The 22,391-nt window shown below is 45.1% G+C and overlaps 1 protein-coding gene across 4 annotated transcripts in view; it reads right to left on the bottom strand.

The window, feature by feature from the left end:
- The window catches only part of LOC122751859 (zinc finger protein 2 homolog), a 29,050-nt gene extending 7,046 nt beyond the window's left edge, over nucleotides 1-22,004 (bottom strand). The window contains exons 1-7 of one of the 4 annotated variants that reach the window (XM_043999081.1): nucleotides 21,881-21,929; nucleotides 21,235-21,323; nucleotides 19,617-20,231; nucleotides 8,972-9,135; nucleotides 7,229-7,317; nucleotides 3,186-3,312; nucleotides 2,439-2,534 (exon numbers count right to left, since the gene is read on the bottom strand). In XM_043999081.1, the coding sequence (XP_043855016.1) occupies nucleotides 2,439-2,534; nucleotides 3,186-3,312; nucleotides 7,229-7,261 (256 nt within the window). In that variant the 5' untranslated portion in view covers nucleotides 7,262-7,317; nucleotides 8,972-9,135; nucleotides 19,617-20,231; nucleotides 21,235-21,323; nucleotides 21,881-21,929. Of the gene's footprint in view, nucleotides 1-2,438; nucleotides 2,535-3,185; nucleotides 3,313-7,228; nucleotides 7,318-8,971; nucleotides 9,145-19,616; nucleotides 20,232-21,234; nucleotides 21,324-21,880 lie in introns of those variants that run through there. The other 3 variants (XM_043999082.1, XM_043999080.1, XM_043999083.1) reach the window with 3 other exon arrangements.
- Between the last annotated feature and the right edge of the window lie 387 nt (nucleotides 22,005-22,391).

Genomic DNA, 22,391 nt, shown 5'->3' with positions numbered 1-22,391 from the left:
ATATAAATGCTACCTGTTTATGGTGTGTGATCCTCATGACATAGTTCTGTAATCTCTTTGCTAGTATTTTATTTTATAATTTTGCAAGGTCAGGTCCTTGGCATTAGGAAGTGATGCTTGCTCATGGGTATTGTCTATAAAAGAGGTGAGGCTTGCTCTCTTGGGCTCTTTCTGGAGGACCTCAAGAGGGAGAGGAGCTGGAGAGGCTGGCTCCCTGAGATAGACAGAGGAATCTAGGCCTTTCTCTCTCTCTTCACCAAATTCCTCTTCTCCTTAATAAATGCTTATAAGTCTAACTCTTGCTAAAGCTTATAATTTATTGGCGACCACTCATTAGATTTTAGATAGTATAGCTAGAATTTTAGCACCGTACACCAGCAACATTTCCTGACTCCATGTTCTCTCTGGCTGTCCCTCATGTGTCAAGATAATGGAATGTGATAGATGAGATTTAGCAGATACTCAGGGGCCCACCTGGAGATTATTTTAAACTGACTGAATTGGATAAGGTGATTGACTGCTGACTGACTTCTAGTTAACTAGATTGTAAGCACCTCTGGCTAGTGCTTACGGGTACTTAATGAATTTGAATGACACTAGTCAATCAGTTTGAAGAACCTCCCATTTCTGGGAGGGGAACAGGAAGGAAGAAGCAGATACTGGAGAGAGAGCTCTGCCATTTTGGCTGGGAGAGATCAGCGTGGTGGCAGTTGACTGCAGAAGTGGGAGCGTAGGAAATTTAGGATCACCAGGTTATAGAAAATCTGTTCTCAATCTTTCTCTTTCTTTTACTATCTTTCAATAAACCCTTAAGAAAACCTAAAGTCATTTATCAGTAATTTTAATCAGTTCCCGCCCCCTGCCAAATTGGGGGGACAGATTAGAACCCACATTTAGAATTTTAAATTACACACTCATGCTTGCTCTGGCTTCCCTAAAGTACAACCTAAAATTCTTGCTTTTACAGTAAGTCTGTTCCTGTCTTCCTCACCTATAGGGACTTCCCTGTCTTGCTTAGCTCCAATTTATCCTGAATACACTGGGTTGGTAGATCCTTGTTTACATGTTGTGTTCCCCATTAGACTGAACTCCTTGAGAGCAAGGCTTATCATTTGCCATTCTTTGTGTTCCTAGTGTTTAGCAGTGTCTGGAACATAGTAAGTGCTTAGTAAATGTTTATTGACAGGAAAAAATACTAGGAAGAAATCCAAAATGGATACCTTCAGCCCATTTTGAGAGGCTTTCAGGAGAGTTTCATGCCCCAAAGTTCAAAATGATGACTTCTTACACCATCAAAATTTTATAACTACAAGATGTGAGCAAATAATGGGGTCATAGGGGACCCAGAGAGCCTTGTCTGCCCTTTCATTTTTATTTATTTTTTTTTAAGTGAGGCAACTGGGGTTAAGTGACTTGCCCAGGTTCACACAGCTAGTAAGTGTTAAGTGTCTGAGGCTGGATTTGAACCCAGATACTCCTGAATCCAGGGCCGGTGCTCTATCCACTGGGCCACCTAGCTGCCCCTTGTCTGCCCTTTCTTAAGACCACCCCAGAGTCAGGAGAATTTCAAAGGAAATGTCGTTGGACCTTGGACTGTGAATATAGAAAATGGAAGTTAAATCCGCACCTACCTGAGAAGCCTTGGCCCCCAGAGGGCCTGTCCTCTGGGCTCCGACTTCAGCACATACTGCTCCAGACCACCCTCAAGTCCAATGAACCAGGAGATTTGGATAATGCTGGCCAATTAGCCTGAAGCACTATGTAAGGGCTGCCTTTCCCCCTGACCTCGAGGAACTTACACTCAAAGACTCTCTAGGCCTTGGGACTCTGAAGGAGCAGCCACAAGGCCCACTATCGCTAACCCCTCTGAACTTTTAGGGTCATGTGCTCTATATTTGCTAATATTTAATATGCTTTAATAAATGTTTAATGCCCCAAACTGGTGGTATAGACTCTAATTTCTTTCTTTTTTTTTTTTTTAGTGAGGCAATTGGGGTTAAGTGACTTGCCCAGGGTCACACAGCTAGTAAGTGTTAAGTGTCTGAGGCTGGATTTGAACTCAGGTACTCCTGACTCCAGGGCTGGTGCTCTATCCACTGCGCAACCTAGCTGTCCCCTAGCCTCTAATTTCTAAGTACCAATATATTAGAAACCGCAGCTAAGTTTCCCTACAACTTGGGCCAGAAACAGGTCACTCCCATATAATTTTAAATGCCACAAAATAAACTGAAATGCCCAGGAGTTTGACTTGCTCCCCTGTATGAGGAAATTGGGGCTCTAAGGGTCAGTTACTTGCACAGGATCCCACAGCTGAAATGTATCTAAAGATCAATTCCACTAAGACCTTCCTGCCCACAAGTCTAGCACTCCCTTCACCACAACACTTAGGAGACCTCTTATGATAACAGCCCTCATACACCTGCTTTTATGCCACTCACCTGGACAGGAGATCCTTGGACCTTTGTGCTCTACCATCCCTGGTGATTCCCCTCCCTGGAAAGGAGAGCTCACATCTTCTCTAGAAACTGGAAGTCCTAGGAATAAAGAATAAGGAAGGGATGAGAAGTGGGAGAAATATACAATTTAGTCCTCCTTAGGGAATGAAGACATGCTAGCAGAGATGACAGGATGGTTCCCAGGATGCCTCAAGGATAGTTCCCAAGGTATTGATTGCTGGGCTCTTTGGAGGCAGGCTGAGGTCACACAGGCCATTTGGCATCAGAAAACATCCCCTTTATTTACCTCTTTCCTAGAAGGATGGGCACACTGCCTAGCTTCGATTATCTAGAAATTAGAGGCTGTGGTAGTGCAGTGGTAACAGCCCAGGGCCTAGAGTCACTAAGACCATTTCAAACCAGTGTCAGACACATGGGAGCTGTGTCCCCCTGGACAAGTTCTGTAACCTCTTTGCCTGCTACCTATGAAATGGGGATGATAATACCACCAAAGTCATAGGGATGTCCCAAAGATCAAATGACAATAAGGACAATACACTCTGCCCATTGCTGGATACAAAGCAGGTATATATAAATGCTTATTCTATTCCCTTCCTTTCCCAACATCTGGACTGGAATTTGAGGGAACAAAGAAGGAAGAATCAGGATAAACTTGCTAGGCCTGGCAGGATGAGGAGCAGGGAGCTACCATGTCAGCAGCTCAGAGTCGCCAGGGGCAAAGGTCCTTACCCACAGAGAGCAGGTTCTGGACATTCTCCAGCATGACCTCCTCGTACAGCTCTCTCTGAGAATGGTCCAAGAGGCGCCACTCCTCCTGGGTGAAATGCACAGCCACATCCTTGAATGTCACCAATTCCTAAACCATCAAAAGTCACATGATTTAGAGCTGAAAAAGACTTCAGAATTCACCTAATCCGACCCTCATCAACTCAGAGGAAAAAACAGAAGCACAGAAGGCATTTGCCCAAAACTCTCATATTTATGAGAGGCAGCAACAACACTTGAACCCATATCCAGCAAGAGCCCAGTGGACTATTGAGGAAAGCATTTTATATTGAAGTGAGAACCATGTTAGAATGATAAAAGTTAAATAAAGTTCTTACTATGGAATGTTTCTCCCCATAGGCTCAGGGAGAAGTTATGGGTTCTGGGAGTGAAGTATCAGAGCCTAGGGAGAAGAAAGCAAGGTAATATGAAATTCTTCCTCAACACAAGGGCTATGTTACATGTCATAAGGGATATGCTAAGGAAATTTTATAAAGAATTTATGAGAAGTTGGCAAATATTGTATACTCTGGGGAGAAAAAATATTTTTAGTCATCACTAAGGAGAAAACAACGAAAGAAATGTTGCTTACAATCTGCCCTGAAGTAAGAGTTATGAGAATCACTTTCCAGCAAAGTGAGGAAAAGTTATGCATTGGAATAGTAAGGGCTTGGGGTAACACCAGGTATGATGTGTCATAACCAAAACCAATTTCATGTCTTTGCTTTATAATTGCTTTCACTAGTTAAAGGAATATATTCATTGATTTTAATATTTAGTTACATAAAAATAAGAGTAACTATGATGGGGAAAGGAGAACTCATTCACTTATAATAAAAATTACATTTTCCATAGAATTTTTATTGACTATGGTTGGAGATCAAGCTTATTCATAAGATGTTGACAGTTTATTTGTGAAAAAGAAATGATCACAACAGAACCCTAAAACGTTAGAACATTTGACACCAAGAGTCAAGACAAACAGGTAAGAAGCAGAATGATGAAGAACAGACAAGAGATCAGCCATAAGGGCAGCTAGGTGGCGCCGTGGATAAAGCACCTGCCCTGAATACAGGAAGACCTGATTTCAAATCTGGCCTCAGATACTTGACACTTAGTAGCAGTTTGAACCTGGGCAAGTCACTAAACCCTCAATCCCCTGCAAAAAAAACGGGATGCCCATCAATTGGGCAATGGTTAATAAGCTGTGATACGTCAGTGGAATGGAATGATATTGTGCTGTAAGAAAGGAGCAGATGCATTTCAGGAAAACCTAGAAAAGCTTACAGGAACTGACTCTGAGTGAAACGAGCAGAAGCAGGAGGACATTGCATACATAGTATCAACAACATTGTGTGATGATCGACTCTGAGAGATTTGATTTTTCTCAGCAACACAATGGTCCAAGATAACGCCAAAGGTCCCAGGATGGAAAATGCTCTCCACATCCAGAATAAAGAACAGTGAAACCTAGATGCAGATGGAACCATATTATCTTCCTTTTTTCTTTTTTGAGGTTTTCCCCCTTTGTTCTGATTCTTCTTTCACAACATATGCAGATGTATTTTTCAAAGGAGCATTCTTTTTGGGGGGGGGAGGTGGGGGGGATACAATGAGGGTTAAGTGACTTGCCCAGGGTCACACAGCTAGTAAGTGTCAAGTGTCTGAGTTGGTATTTGAACTCAGGTCCTCCTGAATCTAGGGTCAGTGCTTTATCCACTTCGCCACCTAGCTGCCCCTCTGCAGATGTATTTTTTTTTTTTTTTTAGTGAGGCAATTGGGGTTAAGTGACTTGCCCAGGGCCACACAGCTAGTAAGTGTTAAGTGTCTGAGGCTGGATTCGAACTCAGGTACTCCTGACTCCAGGGCCGGTGCTCTATCCACTGCGCCATCTAGCTGCCCCTGCAGATGTGTTTTTAATGTGATTTTACATATATAACCTATATCAGACTGCTTGCTGTCTTGGGGAGGGAGAAAAATTAGAAATCTTATAAAAACAAATGTTGAGGGATAGCTGGGTGGCCCAGTGAATAGAGCACCGCCCCTGGATTCAGGAGGAAGGACCTGAGTTCAAATTTGGTCTCAGGCACTTGGCACTTACTGGTTGCATGAACCTGGGCAAATCATTTAACCCTCATTGCCCCACTCCCCCCAAAACATGTTGAAAACTCTCTCTACATGTAACTAGAAAATAAAATATTTGTATGATAAAGAAAATTGGACCTTTTAGTATCTCTGTGCCCCAACCTAGTCTTATCTAAAACTTCTTTGTAAGCCTATCTATGATAACTATCTCTCCGTCAACTGTGGAATTCTGAGACACACATGTCTGTCACCCACTCAAAGAGGGTGTCTCTCTCTAGAGAGAATAGCTAAACCACAGTTTACACAGTCTGGCTGTAACTTGTGCTCCCTTGTTCTCGCTGTCCTAGGAAAGATCCTGACAAATGTCCCAACAGGATCATGGGAGATCATGTTTATATAGCTCCCAGCACACAGCAGACATCAGATAACCCTGTCCGGTCTTCTTGCACCTCAGTCCTCTTCTCTCTGACCTGGGGACACTGGCCTCCTGAATGATCCTTGACCAAGACCCCCCACTGCCTGATCTGTGCCTTTCCAAGGGCTGTCTCTCATGCTTGCACTGACCTCCCTCCTCACCTGGGCCCCCTGGTGTTGTGGGAGGAGGGACCCCAAACCCCAAGGAATCATTAAACTTTCCCAAGGCAAAAGCAGCTTTACTTCCAATCTCAAATAATATGGTGTGGCTCAGACACTTGATACTTCCTAGCTGTGTGACCCTGGGCAAGTCACTTAACCCTCATTGCCATGGGAAAAAAAAAAGAAGAAGAATATGGTGTGGCTGAGTAAAAAGACCCTGGTTGGGGGCAGCTAGGTGGTGCAGTGGATAGAGCACCGGCCCTGGATTCAGGAGTACCTGGGTTCAAATCCGGCCTCAGACACTTAACACTTACTAGCTGTGTGAACCTGGGCAAGTCACTTAACCCCGGGCAAGTCACTTAACCCCCAATGCCCTGCAAACAAACAAAAACAAAACAAAACAAAAGACCCTGGTCTGCAAGGAACAAAGATGATACACTGATGAGGGTGGGTGCTATTCCTACCCAGGCCCTCCTTACCAGTTGTTTCCCTGCCAGTGGCCTTACCCCTCCTAACTGCTTTGCACACAGCTTTTGTGTGTAAACATAGAAAGGACCAGCTCTTCTCTTACCCAGGGAGACAGGTTTTCAGCAGTGATTCTGTCTCCTGGTCGTATATTCCTCTCTCCTATTAAGTCACTTTTCATTTTATAAGATTTTTGATGAGCCTCCAATTTGTGGGTGACCTTGCCTCCTGATCCAGGTCACAAGTCTCCCAACATTATGGTGCTGAAAGCCAGCAAAAGTCATTGGGCAGGTAAAAAGGTGGGCTGCTCATGTGGCTCTTGGATTGCCCAGGTGGGGGCGTACACTCTGGTCTCTCCTGTAAGGATCCCCTAGACCCAGGTCACAAGGCCCCCAACACTGGCTTCCTTCACATCTCAGCAAAATCCTCACCTTCTGAAAATGAGCTTTTCCTGGTCCCTGACTCTGCTTGGGCCTTCCCTTTGAGGGGGCTTCCCATTCATACTGTAGAGACCTTGTGTGGACCCAGCTGCTGCCATGTTATCTCCCAAGGAGACCCTGAGGCCCTTAAGGGCAAGGCCTGTTATGGTTTGAACCTTCCTTTGTATCCCCAGTAGGTTGGCACAGTGCTTGGCACAGAGGAGTCACTGTCTAAATGCTCACTGACAACCTAAGAAATGCCAAATGAGAGGGATTCAGAGAGACCAGGGAAGACTGGGGTGGCCTGAGGCAGAAGGAAATGAGCAGAACCAGGAGGACAATGTCTGTTCCGCTGACAGCCCTGCAGAGGACAATGTACATGTAACAGGATAAAGCTTCCTGGGCTCTGCTGGATTCCACCTTAGCTGATGCTGGTCAGGTCTGTGGATGGGCTGTACTCACCTGGGAGGAGGGTCTCTGGGTCCCTGGGGCCATTCTCTCTGGTTCCAGGCTCTCTCCTTGGAATAGGCTTTGATTGTCTGCAAACTGGCCTGGGGAGGGAGAAGGGTCTCAGAGTGGGAGAGACATCGTCTTTGCGTTTTTCTCCTAGGGTGGACACTGGCCTACCTGGAATTACAGAGCTTGAAGTTGTTATGTTTAAAATCTAACTGTTATGACTAAAACTCTAATGTGTGGTCATCTTAAATTAGAAGCTTATAGCACCAGCCTTTGGGCATTAAGCATTTATTAAAGTACATTAAAAGTTAGTATAAGAGAGAGGAAGAACACATGGAGTTCAGAAAGTTAGGAGATCTGTCTACTCTGTCTGCCCCTCCTGTTGCCAGTAGCTTGTCCCAGCAACCCAAAAGGGATCGATTCCCAGTCTTCCTGAGCCGGACCTCAAGAGGGGAGGACCCCACACACAGCTCCAAGCTAACTGACTGGCAGCATTGATTGACATGACCTCTGTGTGGTTCTATGAATAGATGTAACTTCCGGAGGCCAGGCAGCTTCCCAGCACTAGTTACATGCTTTCTCCTCAGGAGGGCATTGCCCTGGTTCTCACAATGTCTTTCTCAGCAGGGGGTGGCACCCTGATTCTCACACTCCCACCCTGTGCTTCATGAAGAAACATCGTTTCCTTCCATGAAGCAATAACATTACAGATACTTATGACTAACAAAGTAAAGGGAATGAAGAGAGAAAAAACATTGAGCAACACATTAAGAAAGGCTAAAGGGGGCACTCCCTTAGTAAGTGGACATTATAAACAGTGTATACAATGGGGAAAAGGAAAACAGGAAAATGTCCATTTCAGTCTTTGTTAGTCTTTTCTCAGATGACTCTTGGGATGTCCTCTGGGTGTAGTTGTGGAATGAAAGTCTTTCAGGTGTGGATGCTGATGATCAAGGCTAGCAAGTCTCAACTGTAGAGTTTCCAGTGTGTTTTTAAAGTCCCTCAGGTGTTTCAGAGACTGGTAATCAGCTGGGAAATTTCCTACAAAATTGATCTTAACACAACTTCAAATAGCTTTGCCAATAACCAAATCAAACAATGAGACTTCTCAAAAATGTGTCTAAGGAAATTCAGAAGGTTTTAGAGGTTTTTATAATTACTGTCCAGTTGTTACACACGAAACATATAATAAAAACAAAAATTGAAGCATTCTCTGAAACTCTATATTACTACACTCCCCACTGGGGAGAATAAATTGAGAAGACAACTGTGATATTAATTTAGAAAATATTTTTATCTTTGTTTCATCACTTTTTGCATCATCTGCCTAATTATCCTCATGCCATTATGAGAAATTAAAGGACCTAATATAATTAGTAGCAGATGTCAAGGTCAAATCCAACATTGTATTTATCATGACACCTGAGAATTATGGGGGTTACTACAACAGAACAGAGAAATAAGAGAATGAGCATTGACAAACTTCATGGCTGTACAGACAGTTGATACAGTACACTGAGGGTAAACTGAGTCAAGCTTAATCAAATCCATGGGACTGAGATGTCCATGGCATCAGGTAAATAGGAGGGGAACATCAAACTCAGACATAAAACCAGATGGCCTAGCCCAGCCATCCAGTGCTATGCAGGGGAAAATGAAACCAAGAGAATCCAGCCTTAACTCTTGCCAATGGTCGTTCTCTTGGTCTTTCCCAAGGCAGTGCAGTACCTGGACTCCTTCCTGTCTTACCTTTTGGGACAGCTCAATGTCTGCTCTTGTATGTATTCCTCTTGTGATTGGCTGGCACCTTGGCCAACTGGCACCTGGTAACTCAGAATGAAGGCACTTAATACCTTAAATGGTAAGGTCCCATAATCCAAGTCTCATATGGATTTCATTGAGGATAATGATGACTGCAAAAAATGTGAATATGCTTTGACTCAGAATATAAGATACAATATGCAATCATTCCAAATACTAACTTTTTAAAAAAATTAGTAAAAATAGTACTTCTAGAATTAATTTACAGTTGTCATGATAATCAATTTACCAAGGAAATATATTAAAGAATTTGATCAAATGATCAGTTGGAAAAATAATTAAAAGTATGGGAGAATAACACTTCCAGACTTAATATTGTATTATGAAATCAAGACCATCTTGCATTGGTTCAAAAATAAAGAGATGAATAGAACAAAATACACATGGAAGAAAAAAAGACTATAAAATTCAAACTGGAGAATTCTAAATGAATATGAATATTAAAAAGAGCATTACAAAATATAAATTTGATTACATGAATTTGAAAAGCTTTTGCAAATGTTCCTCTTTTTTTTTTCATGGCAATGAGAGTTAAGTGTCTTGTCTAAGGTCACACAGCTAATAAGTGTCAAGTATCTGAGGCCACATTTGAACTCAAGTCCTCCTGAATCCAGGGCCAGTGCTATATCCACTGAGCCACCTAGCTGCCCTACTTTTTTTAAGCTAAGTATAAAACGACAATCTTAAAAGAATGAAATCTCTATGAAAATAAATCCATACTATTAATTTCAAAATGTAGATGTAATAGCATAGAAACCCTTATTAACATTTGAACTGACATGATTTCTAAGTGAATTTAGAACATTTTTTATTCCAATATCTAAAATCCCCAACTGTCATATTAATATCTAGCTGTTTACTTCTACATTTCTGTAAAATATGTCATCTATAGCAATAGAAGCAGGTTCTTGATAAATGATAATTGCCTTGTACATTTTTATTCAGCTTATGTTTCTCTTGTTTTTCTTTAACCCCTTTATATTCTCTATTGGTCCTTACATAATACAAATGCTTTACAAGGTTACTAATTAAAGACAAAGGCAGATTAACAAAATGATTCTGAACAAAATGAGTATATCTGGAATTTAAAGGGTTTTCTAAGGTTGGTATTCTTATGAAATGTTTTTTGGCCACCCTCCTATCCAAGCTAAAACTTTTTACCCAGTTTATACATCACTGGTGGGAGGTGATACTTCTGTTGCCTCCTATGTACAGGAATTACAGTCTAGGCTACGTGAACTCCATGAGGCAGGAGCTGTGGTCCAGGTGGGACCTTTAGACTTTTCATTGCATAATTGAAATCCAGGAGATAAAATATATGTAAAGAATTTTCAGAGAACCAGTGGAACCCAGACTGCTTGGGAGGGACCTTTTCAGGTATTATTGACAACTCCTACTGCCATTAAAATTGGTGAAAAAAACTCTTGGATTCATTGTTCTCATGTAAAGCCTGCACCATTCATAGGTAAAGAGATTTCAGATAAAACTCAAGTAGACACTAAAGAGCAAAAAACCCTAACAATAGCAACTGTTACAGAGCAAAGAGAGCCCAGGGGCAACAGATTGTTCCCATTTGATGGTCCCAATGACCAGTTACATACCTTGGGACTCAGTCTCTGTAAAGTATTGGGAGATGGAAATTGCCTTTTTAGGGCTTTAGGAGATCAGCTACAAGGTCACTGTAGGAATCATCTCAGACACAGACAAGAATCTGCTTCTTATATGCTTAACCATAGAACTGAGTTTGAGTCTTTTAGAATAAATGACTCTCCTTTTGAAGAATATGTTGATGAATTAAAGAAATTTGGTAAGGAGAGAAGGAAAGGCCTAGATTCATCTATCTATTAAAGGGACAGTGCATTTCTAGCTCCCTTCTCCACCAGGGTCCTCAGGAAGGAGTGCAAGTCAGAGCGCCCGGCTCCCCCTTCTTCCTCCTAAAAGCAAACATCACTTCCTGACACCAAAGAAAAGACGCACGGTCTTGCCCTCAGAGACCTTCACCTCATGGCGGAGCTTTTCTACAGTAAGTCTCCAGCAGGTGGCGACATTCCAATCGTTACAGTATCAGAGAATTACAGCAAGTCCAATTAGAACTACAGAGTGGCTGGGTGGGGGCAGTGGCCGGTTATTCTGGTAACTGAGCAGAAGCTGGAAGTGCAGGTAGAGGAGCATGGGCATGCACAAGCTCAGGACCTGAGAAGGGAGGGTTAGATCTACTGCCCTCCCTGGCAGTAGGAAGGGACATGGCCATAGGAGGGATAGGAGGCCGCTCCAAGGGAAGGGGAGGAGTTGGGCTCCCCAGAGGAGGAAGTGGTGTCTCAACCACTGGAAGAGGTGCTGGAGGGGGCAGGACCATCTCTCCCATGTGCTGCACAGCAGCAGCACTTACATTCAAACATGGAGGCTTAGCTGGGGAGGGACCAGGGCAATTTGGTGTTCTAGCCTGTGAAGCAGGCTCAGATTAGAACTCAAGCTTGGATCCACCTTCCCCCTGCAGCTAGGGGGATAAAGGCTTCTAGAGGAGGCTGGGTCCTGGCCTCCAGGCATGCAAAAGAGAAGCATGAGTAAGGATTGGAGAAATGTGGAGAGAAGAGCTTAGAATCTGAAAAAGGGGCAGGACTCAGAGGTTTCTCTGAAAAGGCATGGTTGAGAGGGGGGGATATTTATATTCTATTGTGTGAGCTCATTGCTCAGGCTTCTAACAAAAATAAAAATAGAAATAGAAAATTCACAAAAACTAAACATTAACATGATCTTATCCCGGAAGATGGCGGAGAGGAAGCAGCAAGTTGCCTGAGCTCTCCTTCTGTTCCCTCAAAACGAACATTAAACCAAGCCTCTGGACGGATTCTGAAACTACAGAACCTGCAAACAGACAGAGAGACACAGTCCTCCAACCAGAGATAATTTAGAAGACTTCAGGAAAAGGTTGGTCTGACTCGGGAAAAAGGGAGGGTCAGCGCAGGCCAGCAACCCAGCGCCAAGGGGGTCAGGGCAAGTCAGCAAGAGCTGCGGGCCACAGCAGAACAACTGAGGCCCCTGGAACCTGGTTCAAAAATCTGGTGGCCAAGAAGGACAGTGGAAAAACCTACCTGCACCGGCCGAGAGGGCCACGAACGGGTCAGGCGGAATCAGACACTGGGGTCCGGCGCCTGGCTGGCCGAGCACAATCAGACAGGAAGTGCAGGGTGGGGGATCTCCACACACCATAAAGGCCTCAGAGTAAAAACCCGGTCACACAGCACCTATACCCCTGCACAAGAAGCCCAAAACAGGGACCCTGGTGCCCCCAGAGCAGACCTCAACTTAAAGAATAAATAAATAAGCTGCAATAATGAGTAAGAAGCAAAAAAGAGCCCTCTCCATTGAGAGCTTCTGTATCAATAGGGAAGAAGCCAACACAAACTCAGATGAGGACAATAGCCTCAAATTGCCTACATCTGAAGCCTCACCAGGGAAGGTGAATTGGTCGCAAGAACAAAAAGCCTTCCTGGAAGAGCTCAAAAAGGATTTTAAAAATCAATTGCGAGAGGTAGAAGAAAAAATGGGAGAGAAATGAAAGCAAAACAAGAAAACTATGAAAAAAGAATCAGCAGCTTGGAAAAGGAAGCACATAATCTCACTGAAGAAAACAATTCCTTAAAAATTAAAGTAGGACAGTTGGAAGATAAGGAATCCATGAGACACCAGGAATCAGTCAAGCAGAATCAAAAAAATGAAAAAATAGAAGAAAATGTGAAATACCTCATTGGAAAGACAACTGATCTGTAAAACAGATCCAGGAGAGACAATTTGAGAATCATTGGACTGCCTGAAAGCCATGACCAGAAAAAGAATCTAGACACCATATTCCAGGAAATTATTAAGGAAAACTGCCCTGATATTATAGAATCAGAGGATAAAATTATCATTGAAAGAATCCACCGATCACCTCCTAAAAGAGACCCCAAAAGGAAAACTCCAAGGAATATTGTAGCCAAATTCCAGAATTATCAGGTGAAGGAGAAAATACTCCAAGCAGCCAGAAAGAAGCAATTTAAATATCATGGAGCCACAGTCAGGATTGCTCAGGACCTGGCAGCTTCAACATTAAAGGACCGCAAGGCTTGGAATATGATATTCCGGAAGGCAAAGGAGCTTGGATTGCAGCCGAGGATCTATTACCCAGCAAAAATGTGCATTTTCTTTCAGGGGAAAAGATGGACATTTAATGACATTGGGGACTTTCAATCTTTCCTGGTGAAAAGACCAGAACTGAATAGAAAATTCGATCTCAACATACAAGACTCAAGAGAAGTTTAAAAAGGTAAACAGAGGGGGGAAAAGAAAAACCCTATTAGGTTAAACTGTTTATATCCCTACACAGGAAGATAATACTCATAACTCTTAAGAACTGTAAATGTATTTGGACAGAGAGAAGGACTTTATATAGAGGGTATAAATATAAATTGTCTTTGATGTGATGATAGAAAAGAAGTAAGGGGTTAAAAAGGGAGTCTATGGGGAGTTGAGGAAAGGGGAGGTGGAATGGGATGAATTATATCATATGAAGAGGTGGAAAAAAACCTATTACAATAGAGGGAAAGAAAGGAGGGGTGAACATTGTTTCAACCCTATTCTCATTAGATTTGACTCAAAGAGGGAATAAATATACGTTCATTGGGATAAAGAAACTTAACTCATTCTAATTGGCTGGTAGCATTGATTGACATGACTTACAGACAGTTCTATGAATAGATGTAACTTCTGGAGGCCAGGAAGCTTCCCAATGCTAGTTCCATGCTTTCTTCTCAGGGGGTGGCACCCTGATTCTCACAAAGTCTCAGAGCACTTCAAACATTCTCCCCTCAGGGGAGAGACTCTAACCAGAACAGGAGGATTACAGAGAGGGTAAGGATTGGAATGGAATTTGGCCTGAACAGGAAGAGGACTTGCCACCCTCTCTAATTCCTAGCCTTTGGCCTCCTACCTCCCACCCATCTTCCTGCAGAGACCCAGGAGGCAGAAGGGCCTTGGGACATCAGAGGGGAGGAGATCATGCAGAGCCTCCATGACCACAGACACAGAACTCTACCTCCATCTGATACTAAGGCTGAGATATGTAGGTCGGGCAACTCTGACCTCATGGTAAAACTGGGATGGGCACCCTAGAACATTTGGGATGGGACAGGCTGCCTTTATACATAGCAGGGGACACCCCCAGAGCCAGGATTGTTATTAGGACCTCTGGGCTGAGCAATTCCCCAACACTGACCTAAACTTGCTAAGGGAACAACACTGATTGTCCTCTGCACCCCAGTGCAGTGTCTGGGACATACAGATGAGGAAACAGAGAGGGCAAGACATCAAGTCACTTGACAGAGCTGAAAGGGATCTGAGGAGGTTTGGACTCGGGTCTAGCTGACTGAGGTCCATCACTACCCAGTGCACTGCACTACCAGCTATTTCCCTTCAGAGAGATGCCTGAGAACCACTTCAGAAAAGCAGGCCCAGGACTGAGGGAGAGTTACCCCCATGGGGAGTGAGGTGGGCAGGGAGAAAAGGGAACCAAATCAGACCAGAGGAAGGAGTTACTGATTTCTTGGTTATCAGTCCAATAGGCAGGAGTAGAACCAGGACAGGTGACAATATTCATGGACAAGTGTTTATCCAATGGGTGGGAATGGTTGGCAACAACCATTGCTATAGAGAAGTCAGGGAAAAGCCAATGAAAGGGGATGAGTCTTCAGCAATGAGGTCACTGCTTTTAGCTGACTCAAGGAGATCTGATTTCCAAGAGGTGGAGAAGAGAGCAGGGGGTTGAAAAAGAAGGGACAATCCCAAACGGGGAGTCTCTTCTAGGAAATCCCTGTGTAAAGGAGGAAAGGGGATAGTTTAAGGATGATAGGGCTAAGAGAAGGTTTTTGTTTTTAAGATGAAGAAGTTCTGGGCATTGCATGTGTTTTGTTACTTGAGTGTTTTGAGGGCTGAAAGGAACTTGTTGCACAGTCATTTTCAGGCAGGAACAACACTCCTTGACTCTATTGGCGGTTTTCTTGGCAAAGGTACTAGGGTAGTTTGCAAACCTAGAAGGACCTACATGAACTGATGCTGACTGAGAGGAGCAGAACCAGAACCAGAACATTGTACACAGAAACAACAACAATGTTTGATGAACAATGGGGATAGATTTGGCTCTTCTCAGCAGTGCAATGATCCAAAACAGTTTCAAAGAACTCATAATAGAAAATGTTCTCAACATCCAGAAACAAGAATTGTGAATTATGAATGCAGATTGAACCATACCGTTTCTACTTTTGGACTGTTTTTTCCTTCTTTTTTGAGGTTTCTCCCTTGTGCTCTTGTTATGGACCCAGAGTATCCCAGAAGTTCTCTGGGGCACATCAATGAACCTTCTCCTTGAGAAACTAAACCAGAGGACAGACATGCCTAGAGAGATAAGTGGAACCAGATCCGAATGAGCTAGCTCCTGACCCCCACCCTTCATTCTAGTCTCCCTCAACCCTGGGGAGATAAGATTAGGTGTGCCTGCTTCCTTTGTGTTCTGAGGAGATGGCTTGAGAGATCTGCAGCCACCCCTCACCCAACTCCTCCAGCCACCACCAGTGGGGGAGGGTCCTCCCTCACTAAAGGAACTTTCCACAATCAGATGGTCACCCCCATCAGTCCCCTATAAAAGTACCCACTGATCTCCTGCTCAAGGAGATTGGTATCTCAGAGCCATGCCTCTGTGCCATGCCTTCTCCCCATGAGATGTCTAAGGACTTCTTTCATGGTTTCCCTTCCCTTCCCCTTCCCTTTGTTAAGAGGGAAATGGGGTACAGTTTGAGTTAGGTGTAGGGGTTCTTAGGAATTGCTCTTTAAAGAATTACACCCTCTTGCACACAAAAATAATTAGAATAAGATGGTAATTTATTTAGGGGCAAGGGAAGGGAAGGGTGGGGGGAGGGAAACCATGAAAGAAATCCTTGGACTTTTCATGGGGAGATTGGCATAAAGCACATGGCTCTGAGGTACCAAATCTCCTCGAACAGGAGACTGGAAGGTACTTTTATAGGGGACTGATGGGGGTGGACCATCTGCCTATGGAAAGTTCCTTTAGTGAGGGAGGACCATCCCCCACTGGTAGTGACTAGAGTAATTGGGTGAGGGGTGGCTATGGATCTTTCAAGCCATCTCTCTCTTCAGGAGACAAAGGCCACAGCCACACCCAAACATATCTCCCCAGGGGTAAGGGAGACCAGAATGAAGGGTGGAGGTCAGGAAGCTAGCTCAGTCAGATTTGGTTCCCCATATCTGTCCTCTGGTTTAGTTTCTCAAGGAGAAGATTCCTCAATGTGCCCCAGAGAACTTCTGGGGAACTTTGGGCCCACAATACCTTCCTCTAAATAAACTACCATCTTGGAGCAGCTAGGTGGCGCAGTGGATAGAGCACTGGCCCTGGAGTCAGGAGTACCTGAGTTCAAATCCGGCCTCAGACACTTAACACTTACTAGCTGTGTGACCCCGGGCAAGTCATTTAACCTCAATTGCCTCACTAAAAAAAAAATGAAAAAATAAAAAATAAACTACCATCTTATTCTAACTGCTTTTGTGTGCAAGAGGGTATAATTCTTTAAAGAATTCCTAAGGACCCAAACCCCTATCCCCTTCCTAAACCCCCTACCCTATTTCCCAAGACACTGATTCTTCTTTCACAAGATGACTAATGTAGAAGTATGTTTAATGTGATTGTACATATACAACCTATATCAGACTGCTTTCCATTTTGGAGAGGAGGGAGGGAAGGGAGAGTAGGAGAAAAATTTGGAACTAACAATCCTGTGAAAACAACTGTTGAAAACTATCCTTATATGTATTTCTTTACATGCAACTGGAAATGATAAAATACTTTAAGCAGAGAGATCTCAGCCCCAAGGGAAGAAGGCAGAGAAATCTGATCTTTGAGGAAAGAAGGCAGAGGGAGCTCAAGTCTAAGGGCTCTGCTTTAGATCTAGCTTTTTGGGTGGGTCCCGGCTCCAAGAGCCCCACCCTTTGATTTTGCTTTGAGAATTGAGGCCATTCACCCTGAGCTGCCTCTCCAACTTCCTTTCAGACATCCTCAGTAGATGTCTCAGAGACATGTTTAACTCAGTACAGCCAAAATGGAGCTCATTATCTTTCTCCCTAAAGTCTCCCCCACCTCCCCCTTCCTTATCACTGTCAGGGCAACCCCATGCTCCCAGTCCCTCAAACTCACAACTGAGGTGCTATCCTTGACTCCAATCTCTCATCCCCTTTATCCTACCTGTCGCCAATACTGTTGGTGCCACCTGGACCATATCTCTCCAATCCACCCCCTCCTCTGCTGATACTGCAACCACCTTGGGGCAGGCCCTCATCACCTTACCCTTGGACTCTTACAGCAGCCTCCTGGTGGGTCAGTCTGCTTCCAGACACTCCTCATTCCGATGCATCCTCCAATTAGCCAACAGACTAAAGGGCCCAAATCGCTGGGCCTAACCAGCCTACTCCCCTACTCTATAAACCCCAGTGGCTCCCTATCACCTTCAGAATGAGATACCAAATTCTCCTGCCTTCAACATGCATCACGACCTAGACATCACCTGCTTTTTCATCCTTCCCACACCTTATCCTCAGCACTGGGTGTCTTTTGTAGAAGGAAAAGCACTGAAGCACATGGCCTAGTTTTCTGGCCCACCTCAATTTCCCCCACCCTTTACCTACCCTATACCTATTTTTTTTTAATCCTTTTTGTTTTTGTTTTGTTTTGACTTTTGAAAAGTCCATGGTTTGCTTATGATGGTGACTATGTAGAGCACAATTACTAGGCACAGTCCAGTATTCATCCTCTCTCCCTCCTAATTTAACCTAATTTAACTGAACTTATTTATCTTTTTATCTCACTCAGTTGAACTCACCTGTGGCCTAGCACAATCACTGGCTGTCTCAGAACCATGAGATATGGTATGATAACCTTTCCATAACATTTTCACGTGTCATGAACACATACTAAATATGGCTTTGATCCAGACACATGGTGGTAAAAAGTGTTACAGATTGCATAACTACCTCAACCTTCTATTAGAAGTCTAAGGATATAAAGGAGGGAATGTAATGGAATTTATTAATTTGATCATTGACAATGCTATGCTAAGGTTTAGTAAAAATACAGCAATTCAAACAGTTATTCCAGACCAGAGTCCAGAATCCAGTTTTTCCAGGTTCCGTCAAGGAAATATTTTGTTTCTTGAGGAACAAAAGGGGGGAATGTGGTAAAAAGTTTTAACAGTCGGTTAGATAATGGAGAGAGGCCAGTTTTGGGGGTTTTTTAGGACCACCCTTTTGGGGAGGAGACCAACAGCATTGCCTGCTGAGCACTCGACTTCTGACTTCCGGGGTGCGAGCTTAAAAGGCAAGGAGAGAACGGAAGTGGGAGCTTTTTCCTGCTCCGCTGGTCTCCTGGCTACGCTGCACAGGCAGACGCGGACTGGAGTTTGACTCGGCCCGGCTCTCAGTTAACAGCACGCGCTTGACTCGGTCTCTCTCCCCAAAAGTGGCCTTGGGTTTTGGTGAGTTTTATACAGAATATAGACTAAGCCTAGACTTAAGACGATTTGTATTGTATTTCTACTTTCCTAGCCTTCTAATCAACATCACCTTGTGACTACCATACAATAAAGGCTCTATCTAGAAAACCAGAAGCTTCTTCCATTTACTAGTCTGGGAGATAAATTAAGGGAAAGGTTAAGTAGGGGAGATTTATGATCTAATATCCAATTTTAATCTCACACTTTCCTCCAATGACTCTGGCCTCTTGGTTATGCCAGCAAAGACGCCCCATCTCCAGGCTCCAGACATTTTCTCTGGATTCCCAACTTGGCTGGAATTCTCTGCCTCCTCATTTCTGCCTCCTGGATGCCTTCAAGTTGCAGTGAAAATCTTATCTTCTACAGGAAGCCTTCCCCACCCTCTCTGAATCCTCCTGTCTTCCTTCAGTTAATTATTTCCTGTTTATCCTGTATATTCATAACTTTGTATATACTTGTTTACATGTTGTCAACCCCATTAGATTGTGTCCTCCTTGAGGGAAGGGACTGTCTTTGTTCCTCCCAATCTCCAGGGCTTAACAGAATGTTGGGCCCATAGTAGGCCCTTGACCAGTACTGGTGCTATGATCGTCCTCATTCTTACAGAGAAGGGACCTGAGGCAAAGGGCAACAGTTGATATATGGAACACATATGATAATTTCAACCTTTTCCTTTCTAAGATGTTCCCCCTCTCTGTGTATCTTTCTGGAAGTCTGTTCCCTTCTAGGCATTTTGAAAAACACTTCAGCCACTCTTTTTTCTTTTTCAGGGGAACCAGATACTGCCCAAAGGAGGGGGCAAAAGCTGTGTCTAGGTAGAGGAATCTGCTAACTCAGGGGACAGAATCCTGGGCCTGGAATCAGGAAGAGCTGAGTTCAAATCTAACCTCAAACACTTACTAGCTATGTGATTCTGGGCAAGACCCTTAGGCACTGTTTACCTCAGTTTCTTCAATGTGAAATAAGATAGTAAGGGCACCTACCTCACAGGGAGGCTTGTCCATAGTGAAGTTTGGGGAAAACCAAATTGACTGCATTTGGTCTCATTGTAATTCTTGGCCTTAAGCCTGATGCCCCACAGACAGGCACTGAATGTCTCCTTCAGTACCCCACCCCCCAGCCCCATATTACAAAAAGAAAATTCAGAATTCTAGGAAGATTTCCAGGACCTCACCCCCTTCCTTTAATTCAAGCAAATAGGGCAAAGAAGAGCCCTTAACAAAGGCTAATTAACACCAGCTGATTGTCTAAGAAGATCCTGCTGTTGATGTCCTTTCAGTCCTATCCAAATCTTCCTGACCCCATTTGGGATTTTCTTGGCAAAGATACTGGAATGGTTTGCCACTTCCTTCTCCAGCCCATTCTACAGATGAGAAAACTGAGGCAAACAGGGTTAAGTTGGTAGGTTAAGCCTAGGGTCACACAGATGGTGAGTGTCTTGAGGCTGGATTTGAACTCAGTCTTCCTGACTCCAGGCTAGCATGCTGTGAGCTGCGCCACCTAGCTGCTAAAGGCCTTTGAAAGGTGGAAGTATCCTCTTTCTTCTTTTTGGTCTGTTTTCCATTCCTTTCCTTGCTTAAGGACCCTGGGTCAAGGAGCTAAAGAAGACAGACAGAAACAGAGATGGAGGACAGATAAGTAGATAGGGATAAAGCTCTATTTGCACCCATATACATCTACATGTATACATACACATACACAAACATGTATATGTACACATACACACATATAAATGTCCACATAAATACACGCATACATATAACATGAGAGCTGTGAGATCACAGGAACCAAGTGCCCATCACTCTTGAGTGGATCAACAACCTGCCATGTACCTGTCTGGTTTCAAACTGCTCCCTTATTCTGCATGTCCCTGGCAAGGACCCTGACAATTCTCCCCAAAGGATCAAATGATTTAATATTTCTAAGGCTCCCGGCACAGAACAGACACCACAGGACCAGCCCCAAGCCCCTTTCCACTTTTCTTGCACCTCCCTCCCCTCCGCCTCTTCTCTGGCCCAAGGACACTGGCCTCCTGGCTGATCCTTGACCAAGGCCCTCCATTCCTGATGCTGTGCCCTTCCAGTGGCTGTCTCTCATGCCTGGAGTGTCCTTCCTCCTCCCCTGCCCCTCCTGGCTTCCTTCCCATCTCAGCTTCTGAACACAAGCTTTTCCTGGTCCCTGACCCTGCTAGAGCCTTCCCTCTGAGGCTGCCTCCCATCCATACTGTAGAGACCTTCTGTGGACCCAGCTGCTGACACTGTCTCCCCCATTGGACTGTGAGCCCCTTGAGGGCAGGGCTTGTTATTGTTGGAACCTTCCTTTGCATCCCCAGTAGGTTGGCACAGTGCTTGGCACAGAGGAGCCCCTGTCTAAATGCTCATTGACTGGACCTAAGAATGACAAGTGAGAGGGATTCAGAGAGAGCAGGGAAGACTGGGGTGGTCTGAGGCAGAAGGAAATGAGCAGAACCAGGGGGACCATGTCTGCTCTGCTGACGGCACGGCACAGGACAACTTCCATCTGACAGGATAAAGCTTCCTTGGCTCTGCTGGATCCCACCTTGGCTGATGCTGGTCAGGTCTGTGGATGGGCTGCACTCACCTGGGATGGGGGTCTCTGGGCCCCCGGGGTCATTCTCTCTGGCTCCAGGCTCTCTCCTTGGAATAGCCTTTGGTCGTCTGCAGGCTCACCTGGGGAGGGAGAAGGATCTTGGTGTTGGGGAGACACTGACTTTGCTTTCTCTTCCTAGGCTGGATGCTGACCTGCCCGGAATCATAGAGCTTAGAGCCTCAGAGCACTTCCAAAGAGGGGAGCAGGGAGGGTCCGGCTTGGAAGTGAACTTGGTCTGAGCAGGAGGAGACTCCTTGTCTTTGGCCTCTTGCCCCTCCCCCATCCTCCCACTGAGACCCCAGAAGTAGGAAGAGCTTGGGGTCCCAAATGGGAGGAGACCAGGCAGAGTCTCCATGACTCCTTACTCAGAGCTCTCCCTCCACCTGATACTATGGGTGACATGGGAAGGTGGGTCAGCTGCCCCATGGTAACAGTGGGAATGGCACCCCAGGACCTTGGGGATGTGAGGGGAGCCTCAACATGAAGCAGAGACAAGGGGCAGACCAGAGAGCCAGGCCCAAGAAGGAGGCCTGCTCCTGGCCAGCCTGGCTGACCCTCACCAAGGGGTCAGATGGGGAAGATGAGCCACGATGGAGTTGGCAGCCGGCAGAAGTGGGGTTTGGGGGTTCAGACCTACCTGGGGCTAGCATGTGCAGAGATGGTTTTCAGAAGACAGAGATCTCAGCCCGGGGGGAGGAGGCAGAGAGATCTCAGCCCGGGGGGAGGGGACAGAGAGATCTCAGATGGGGGAGGGGGGAAGGAGGCAGAGAGATCTCAGATGGGGGGGGAGGAGGCAGAGAGATCTCAGATCGGGGGGAGGGGGCAGAGAGATCTCAGCCTGGGGAGAGGGGGCGGAGAGATCCCAGCTGGGGGGAGGGGGCAGAGAGATCTCAGATGGGGGGGAGGAGGCAGAGAGATCTCAGATCGGGGGGAGGAGGCAGAGAGATCTCAGATCGGGGGGAGGAAGCAGAGAGATCTCAGATCGGGGGGAGGAGGCAGAGAGATCCCAGCTGGGGGGAGGGGGCAGAGAGATCTGGGCCCGGGAGGGAGGAGGCGGAGAGATCTCAGATCCCGGGGGTAGGGGGCAGAGAGATCTCGGCCCGGGGGGAGGAGGCGGAGAGATCCCAGTCTCCACTCCGGGTTTTCTG

The sequence above is a fragment of the Dromiciops gliroides genome, chromosome 3 (assembly GCF_019393635.1).
Source record: "Dromiciops gliroides isolate mDroGli1 chromosome 3, mDroGli1.pri, whole genome shotgun sequence".
Lineage (NCBI taxonomy): Eukaryota > Metazoa > Chordata > Mammalia > Microbiotheria > Microbiotheriidae > Dromiciops > Dromiciops gliroides.
Note: the sequence above shows the minus strand (reverse complement) of the source record. Positions and strands in the feature narration are given on the sequence as shown.